Source organism: Bos indicus, chromosome 1 (assembly GCF_029378745.1).
Source record: "Bos indicus isolate NIAB-ARS_2022 breed Sahiwal x Tharparkar chromosome 1, NIAB-ARS_B.indTharparkar_mat_pri_1.0, whole genome shotgun sequence".
Lineage (NCBI taxonomy): Eukaryota > Metazoa > Chordata > Mammalia > Artiodactyla > Bovidae > Bos > Bos indicus.
The window spans coordinates 5666963-5676280 of NC_091760.1; the positions used below are offsets into that span (position 1 = coordinate 5666963).

The 9318-nt window shown below is 37.0% G+C and overlaps 2 protein-coding genes across 2 annotated transcripts; both read left to right on the forward strand.

The window, feature by feature from the left end:
* Window positions 1-3247: 3247 nt before the first annotated feature.
* Window positions 3248-3603, forward strand: LOC139185246 (keratin-associated protein 21-1-like). Its single transcript, XM_070797431.1, has one exon. The coding sequence runs from the start codon at window positions 3289-3291 to the stop codon at window positions 3601-3603; it is 315 nt and encodes a 104-aa protein (XP_070653532.1). The 5' UTR covers window positions 3248-3288.
* A 4403-nt stretch (window positions 3604-8006) lies between these two features.
* On the forward strand, window positions 8007-8577 carry LOC109563752 (keratin-associated protein 21-1-like). The gene has a single exon (XM_019967115.2). The coding sequence runs from the start codon at window positions 8030-8032 to the stop codon at window positions 8297-8299; it is 270 nt and encodes an 89-aa protein (XP_019822674.2). The 5' UTR covers window positions 8007-8029; the 3' UTR covers window positions 8300-8577.
* Window positions 8578-9318: the final 741 nt, after the last annotated feature.

Sequence of the window (9318 nt, forward strand, 5' to 3'; positions counted from 1 at the left end):
AAGATCCCCTGGAGAATGGAATGGCTATGCACTCCAGAATTCTTGCCTGGAGAATTCCATGGACAGAGGAGCCTGGCAGGCTCTAGTCACAGAGAGTCAAACACGACTGAATAGCTTTCACTTCACTTCACTTCACAGATTTCCTCCTCAGGGTATATATTTTTCTACCTTCCAATCCCTATGACTAGGAGATACCACAGACATACAAAAAATCATAAGAAAATACTGTGAACAGTTATATACTAACAAATTGGATAACCTGGAGGAAACACAAATTTCTAGAAAGAGCATACCAAGACTGAGTTAAGAAGAAGCAAATAATTTGAACATACTGATCACCATAAATGAAATTAAAGCAGTAGTTAAAAAAATTTCCAGGGGAATTCTACCAAACATATAGAAAATAACTTATATTTATCCTTCTCAAACTATTCCAGCTAACTGAAGATGAGGGAACATGCCCTAATTTATCCCAATACTAGACCACCATTACCTTGCTGCCAAACTAGAGAAAAACACTACAAAAAAAAAAAAAAAAAAAAAGCCCTCCACAAAATGTTAGCAAACCAAATTAAAAAATACAAAGAAGCATCATTTACTGTGATCAAGTTGAATTTACTCCTGGGTCACAAAGTCAATTAACATATGCAATCAATCACTGTGGTACACCTATGTTAACAAAAAGAAAGACAAAAATACATGGTCACTTCAATAAATGCATAAAAATAGTTTAAAAAAAATCAGCATCCATTCAAGTTAAAAACTCTCATCAAAGTGGTTTAGGGGGAAATAGCTGAATATAATAAAGACTGTTTATGAGCAATTCACAGCCAACATAATATTCATTGGTGAAAAGGTGAAATCTTTCCTGCTAAATTCAGGAATAAGACAAGGATGCTCATTCTTACCACTTCTATTTAAAGTAGAATTGGACATTCTAGCTGCAGCAACAAGAAGAAATAAAACATATTGGAAAGAAGAGGTAACACTGTCACTACTTGCAGATGATGTACTTTGTACAGAGAACTTGAAAGTCTCCACCAAAAACCTCTTAGAGCTAATAAGTTCATTCAGTAGATTGTATGTTACAGGATGAGTATAGAGAAATCTGTTATGTTTCTATACACTAATTATGAAACATTAGGAAGTGAAAGTAAAAAGAAATCCTATTGGTTCTACAAATGATACCTAGGAATCAACTTAAGGAAGCGAAAGAAGTATATTCTGAAAACCATAAAACTTTGATAAAGAAAATTGAAAATTATATGCAAAAATGGAAAGATATCCCATTCCCTTGTATTGGAAAAGTTAATATTATTAAAATGGCCATAATACCCAAAGAAATCTACAGATTTAATGCAATTTCTATCCAGTACCCATGATATTTTTTACAGAACTAGACCAAAAAAATCCTAAAATTCATAGAACTAGAATAATCCTTAAATAGTTTTAAAATGTATAGAAAAATAATCTTAAAACTAGAACAACAAAAGACTACTTATTGGCAAAGCACTCTTCAGAAAAAAACGATAATGCTGGGGATATAACTCTCCCAAACTGCCTATCTTGTAAATCTACAGTAATCAAAATAGCATGGTATTGGCATAAAAAGGCACATAGAACACACAGATGGCTAACAGGAGAAGAAAAGATGTTTAATATTACCAATTATCAGAAAAATGCATATTAAAACAATGATGCAATATCGACTCACATCTGTCAGAATACTTATCACCAAAGCAATCAGTAAATATCAGAAGTTTTAGAGGATATAGGAAAAGGAACCACTTGAACACTCTTGGGCAATGAAAATTATTGGTTCAACCACTGTGGAAATCAGTATGGAGGTTCCATAAAAACCTAAAAATAGGACAGCCATATGATCCAGCAATTCTACTCCTGGGTACATATCCAGAAAAAGTGAAAACACTAACTTGAAAAGATACGTACACTCCAGTGTTCCTAGCAATAATGTTTATAATATCTCACATATGGAAGCATTCAAACATCTCTCAGCTCATTTAAGAAGATATGTGTACATGTATATGTGTACATAAACACATCATGGAATATTACTCAGACATAAAAATGAGATACTATCATTTGCAGCAAAATGGAAAGATCTAGAGAATACTCTTAGTGACAGATGTTCAGGCAGAGGAATAAGGCAGATAAAGGAAGACAAATACTGTATTACTTCAGTTATATGAAGACTCTAAAAATTATAAAATGAATGCATATGTAAGACAGAAAGAGACCCAAAGATATAGAAAACAATCTTTTAGTTATGAAAGGAGATAGCAAAGGGGAGGGACCAATTAGTGCCACTGGATTAGCAGATGCAAACTACTGTTTATAAAATAGATGAGCAATAAAGATATACTATATAGCATGGTGAATTATTTATTATGTTGTAATAATTTATAATGGAGTATAATATTCAAAAATACTGAATCATTATGCTGTACTCCCTAAACTAACACAATATTGTAAATCAAATATAGTTGAATTAAAAAAAAACTTAAAAATTTGGAACCTGCCTGATTCTGAAAATGGTGATATGAAAGTAAAGTCTATACAAGTAAGATATGCAAAGAAAAGTCCACAAACAAAAAAATTTGACCACATCTTTGATGATGGAAAGGTCCGGTGTTCCTTTAGATGAGAGGACAGGGTACGTTTGGATTTAGGCATCTACAGATAGAGAATCATTTATAAATATGTAGCTATAAAACAGGATTTCTATTCTTAACACTATTGACAGTTTGGACAAGATTTTTTCTTGTTGGGGGCTTCTTTGTGAATGCAGAATCATCAGCATCTTCGGCTTCTATAAATGAATCTGCAATGATTCAAGAAAAGGGGTAGGAATATTCTTTTCTTATGGCCAGAGGCAAATGATTTAAGAAAGAAGAGAGAGAAAGGGGCAAATTTTTTCTACATTGCTTCTCACATTTTTAATATAAGATATATATTAAATGATAGGAAATTTTGGAAATGGGTATCTGTTTAGAGGCACATGATTCTACTGAAAAAATTCTCTGGCAGAGCAAATTAAAATGATGCTCTTTAAATATCTCCAAAATAACTAGCTACTTTAGGCAAATTATCGATTGTCAAAAGTAACCGGCACATGATGGTCGCTTCCATATTTGTTGTCTGTGTCAGGGAATGAGTGGTTTGCTAGGCCAACTACTGACAGTATATAAAGGTCCATGGGAAGGAGAAGACACACACACTTCAGAAACATCGCCTTGCAGTCCACCTGAATCCTCTTCCCTTGACAACATGTGTTGTAACTACTGCGGCAACTCCTGTGGCTATGGCTGTGGAAACAGCTACAGCTGTGGATTGAGCCCCTATTATGGCTGTGGTTATGGAACCAGATATGGCTGTGGATATGGGACTGGCTGTGGATATGGTTCAGGATATGGCTGTGGATTGAGCCCCTATTATGGCTGTGGATACAGCTCCCGTTATGGCTGTGGTTGTGGAACCAGATATGGCTGTGGATACGGCTCCTGCTGTGGCTGTGAATATGGCTCTGGCTACCACAGTTACGGGCCAGTCTGCTACAGGAGATTTTATTCTTCTTGCTGCTAGAACGTCAACACCTAAAACACCATTTACATCTGAAACCACACATAAGATAATGCTGATTCAAGGATTGAAAAGTCATGATTTCTATATGCAGGAAATTACATGCAAGACAGAGCTTTGACCTTTGCCTACCGTTTTTAAGATTGGCATCTTTGAGGCCTGAAGCTCCATGGTGGTATCATCTGTCTTTTTTCCAAATGTTAACCTTTCGTCCCTTAATCTCTGACTCTCTGTAGTAATGACCCAAATACCGTACTGTTGGAGAAGTCCCTTGTTATCAATAAAAATGGTTCATTGTTTCTAACAAATCTCTGTGTATTTGTTTGTGCATAATTTTTGTTTTGAGGTGTTATGGCCTCCGTTGAAAACTGAGCAAATGTGAAGCTGAACTTTGAAGTTCTTGATATAAGCGTTTCTTTTTATACCTGCATCAGAAATAATGTCTTTCCCACTGATTTCTTGTTTCTCACATACTTAGGCACTCATATATAAGCACAAATAGTAGAAGGCAATGGCACCCCACTCCAGTACTCTTGCCTGGAAAATCCCATTGACGGAGGAGCCTGGTAGGCTGCAGACCATGGGGTCGCTGAGGGTCGGACCCGACTGAGCGACTTCACTTTCACTTTTCACTTTCATGCATTGGAGAAGGAAATGGCAACCCACTCCAGGGTTCTTGCCTGGAGAATCCCAGGGATGGGGGAGCCTGGTGGGCTGCCATCTATGGGGTCACACAGAGTTGGACAAAACTGAAGAAACTTAGCAGCAGTATTTCAGGACTGTGCTTTGCAAATCTCTCTGTGCCTGGGATGGAGCTGGAGGTGAAACAGGAGGAATGATACTTTATTTAGGAAGCTAATGCACATTCCAAAACAAACTAGAGGTGGCCTGGGTACTTAAAGGAATAATGGAAAGCAAGGGGAATTTCCAGCATATATGAGAAATAAGAAGCAGAGATAGGTGTCAAGCATATAAGACAAAAGAATGCATGTAAAAGACAAAGATTCTATCATATCATCTGCTTTTGATGGAAATGCAAATGTATTTGTTTGTATACACTGATGTTGAAATTGTTTCCCATCACTTAATTGATAAACAGTTTTGAGTAGTTTTGAAATGGTCTCATCTTAGACACTGAAGACAAAGCAGAAAAATTAAAGAAAAATTTCCTACTCTCACAGTGTTTACATTCTAGTAGGTGAAGAATAAGAAAATAAAAAATAACTAAGATAATTTCAACTGACAGTTGGGATGTGGGAATAAAACAGTTTAGTGGGAAAGAGAGTAAGGATTGAAGCATTAAAGAGATATTTCAGGGAGGTATTTTCACCTTGTGATATTTCATGCCAATTGCAAAGAAAGATTCAAAAGGACAGTAGCAAATGTAAAGGGGGAAAAGAAGTCCATGAAGTTTTGGAAGAATATGATTTAGTAAGCATGTATGAGATAGCTTACATATCCAGTAAAGAGTCTTCACAAACTAACTCTTAACATACCTTCAAAATCTGAAATGTTGTGACTCCCTTAATTAAAGAGGGCTTCCTTGGTGGCTCAGACAGTAAAGAATCTACCTGCATCACAGACCTGGGCTCAGTCCTAGGGTTGGGAAGATCCCCTGCAGAAGGCAATGACTATCCAACCCAGTATTCCTACCTGAAGTATTCTATGGATAGAAGAGCCTGGCGGGCTACAGTCCATGGCGTTTCAAAGAGTTGGACACATCTGGACAACTAACACTTTCATACTTTCACTAGTTAAAGAACACTTGAGACATTAAGCTCAGTGAAATGACAAAATGGTGATAATCAATCCAAATATCTATTAGTTTGTAAATGACACACAAATATTTCAACAGAAATTTGACTTAATCTATCAATTTTTTATTAGAGAAATATTAATTGAGCCCAACTTATGTGCAAGGTATTATAACCAGAGCTGGTTATTCCATGATGCACAGAATAGAGGTGGTTCTGCAGGCATCATTAGGTATGCAGAGGCTTGAGTGAAAAGGTTTAGAAATAATGCAATAAAGATGGAAGACTTTTCAGTAACCCAGGGAAATTGTGGCCAGAAATTCTGCTTTGGCAGTGGCATTGAAAAGCAAAGTGTCTACTATAGAGAATTTGTGAAACAAACTTATAATTTCAAACTGCAAGGAGGACAGGAAATTTAAGAAAACTGAAGCATAATGATGATTGGAATGAAGATATTTTTTCTTTATGCCTATCATTCCTTATTAAACATAGAGTCATAAGATTATACCAGTGATCAACAGAAGAAAAAAAAAAGGTTGAGTTATTTCTCAGCTGAAGGATTAATGCCTAACACTGAAAATTTTCACAAAGAGATCAGAGGCTTGATGAATGCTCCCTCTGAAAGCACTCAATAAAGTACTGGATCACCACTCATCTCACTGTTGAAATTTGAGTGTACAATAGAAGACTTCATGATACTTATTGTAAAAAATATAAAGTATTGAAATCTGCTTGATTATGAAAGATAGTGGTACACTTAAGCAAGTGAGATAAGCAAAAACAACACACCCCCAACTTTAATACAGAAAAAGCAAGAGAGTTCCAGAAAAACATCTACTTCTGCCTTATTGACTATGCCAAAGCCTTTGACTGTGTGGATTACAACAAACTGTGGAAAATTCTGAAACAGATGGGAATACCAGACCTCCTTAGCCATCTCATGAGAAATCTGTATCCAGGTCAAGAAGCAACAGTTAGAACTGGACATGGAACAATGAACTGGCTCTAAATTGGGAAAGGAGTAAGTCAAGGCTGTATACTGTTACCCTGCTTATTTAACTTCTAAGCAGAGTACACCATGCAAAATGCCAGGTAGATGAAGCACAAGCTGGAATCCAGATTGCTGGGAGAAATATCAATAACCTCATATATGAGATGACACCACCCTTATGGCAGAAAGTGAAGAGGAACTGAAGAGCCTCTTGATGAAAGTGAAAGTGGAGAATGAAAACTCCACCTAAAACTCAACATTTAAAAAACTAAGATCATGGAACCTGGTCCCATCACTTCATGGCAAATAGATGGGGAAACAATGGAAACAGTGAGAGACTTTATTTTCTTGGGCTCCAAAATCACTGCAGATGGTGACTGCAGCCATGAAATTAAAAGACGCTTGCTCCTTGGAAGAAAATCTATGACCAACCTAGACAGCATATTAAAAAGCAAAGACACTACTTTGCCAACAAAGGTCCATCTAGTTAAAGCTATGGTTTTTCCAGTAGTTATGTGTGGATGTGAGAGTTGGACTATAAAGAAAACTGAATGCCAAAAATTGATGCTTTTCAACTGTGTAGAAGACTATTGAGAGTCCCTTGGACTGCAAGAAGATCAGATCAGTCCATCCTAAAGGAAATCAGTCCTGAATATTCATTGAAAGGACTGATCCTAAAGTTAAAGCTCCAATACTTTGGCTACCTGATGTGAAGAACTGACTCAGTGGAAAAGACCCTGAGGCTGTGAAAGATTGAAGGCAGCAGGAGAACAGGACAACAGAGGATGAGATGGTTGGATGGCCTCACCAACTCAATGGACATGAGTTTGAGCAAGCTCTGGGAGTTGGTGATGGACAGGTACCCTGGCTTGCTGCAGTCCATGAGGTGGCAAAAAGTAAGACATGACTGAGCAACTGAATTGAACGGAACTGAACTGGAACTTAAAAAGCTACACATTTTTTTGGCTACATTTTGCATTAGAAAGTTCAGATGTTTAGTTTGGAGTGAGAAGGAAGAGTGTGTTTGGATTTAGACATCCATAGAGAGAGAAACGTATTTGCAAACACACAGCTATACTGTAATATTTCTATTCTCAGTAGTACTGACATTCTGGATTATTTTTCTTTTGGTTATCACATGTTGTTCTGTGCCCTGGAGAATTAGGAGCATCCTTGAGTTCTACAACAAGATGCCAATTGGTATCTGGGTGAAGAACTCTGGCAAGAAGCTACAATGATTCAAGAAAATGAACAGACATATTTGTTTTTAAGTGATCAGAGGTAGATGTGAAAATAAAAAAGAAAAAGTTAAGGGGAATTTTTTAAACATTTCCTCCCAAGCCTTTTAAAATAAGATATATACTAAATGATAATAGGTTTTGAAAATGGGTATCTGTTATTGGGCACATGATTCTAGTGAGAAATTCTTTGGCAGAGGAAAATTAAAATGATGCTCTTTAAATGAAATGAGTCTCCAAAATAAGAAGCTATTTTAAGCAAAGCATTATTGGTCAACAGTGACTGGCTCATAATGTTGCTTCCATATTTGCTGCCTGTGTCAGGGAATGAATGGTATGCCCTGCCAATTAGTGACAGTATATAAAGATCCAAGGGAAGGAGAAGACACACACACACTTCAGAAACATCGCCTTGCAGTCCACCTGAACCCTCTTGCCTTGACAACATGTGTTGTAACTACTACGGCAACTCCTGTGGCTACGGCTGTGGAAAGAGCTACAGCTGTGGGTTCAGCCCCTATTATGGCTGTGGTTATGGAAGTAGATATGGCTGTGGATACGGCTCAGGATACGGCTGTGGATATGGGACAGGATATGGCTGTGGATTTGGCCCCTATTATGGCTGTGGCTACGGAACCAGATATGGCTGTGGATATGGCTCTGGCTATGGCAGCTACTGGCCAGTTTGCTACAGGAGATGTTATTCTTGCTTATAGAACAGCACTAACTAAGCCCTTTTTGTTTCTGAGATGAAGCATCTAAAGATAATGCCGATTCATGGATTTATAACCCACGATTTCCACTTGCAAGAAATCACATGCCTGACAGAAGCTTTGACCTGTAAATACCCACTTCAGATTGGTGTCTTTGAGCCCTGAATCTTCTTGGTAGTATCTCTGACTCTTTTGCAAATGTTACTCTTTATTCTCTGATTCTCTGTTACGACTGTATTGATGATCCTAACAAAATCACTTGTTCTTAATAAAAATGGTTCATTGTTTCTATCAAATCTCTGCGTACTTGCTTGGGAATTAGTCTTTTTCCAGGCATTGTAGACTCAGTTGAAAATTGGGCAAACGTGATGCATGTAGTTTGAGCTCTTCTTTGATATAATGCAAACATTTCTTTCATATCTGTGTCAGAAGTAATGTCTTCTCCACCTGTTTCTTGTATCTTATGTTCTCAAGTACTCACATACCCAAGCACAAATCTCCCAGTATTTCTGAACTGTGCTTTGTAAATCCCACTGTGTCTAGGATGGAACTAAAGGGCAAAGAGGAGGAAGAATGCCACTTTCTTCAGGAAGTTGATGCAAAGTCCAAAGTAGACAAAAGACGACCTGAGAGCTTAAAAGAATGGAAGAGACACTCTCCAGGTTCATGAGAATTAGCATTAGATACAGGAATTAAGAACACAAGCATTAGGAACTAAGCAACAGAAAAGTAATAATAGAAATATACTCATATGTCTGTTTTGATGTAATTGCCTATGTATTTGCATATACCGAGGTTGAGGAAATTGATTTCAATCACTTAACTGACAGTTTTGAATATTTTTGAAAGGGTGTCAAATTAGACAGTGAAGGCAATGTAGGTAAATTAAAGACAAGCCTCTTGCTTTCAGTGTTTATAATCCAGCATGTACATATAGAAAAACAAACAGCATAAATAATTCAGATAATTTGAAACTGACAATTGGAGTGGAGGGAATAAAATAGCTAAATGCAAAAGAGAGT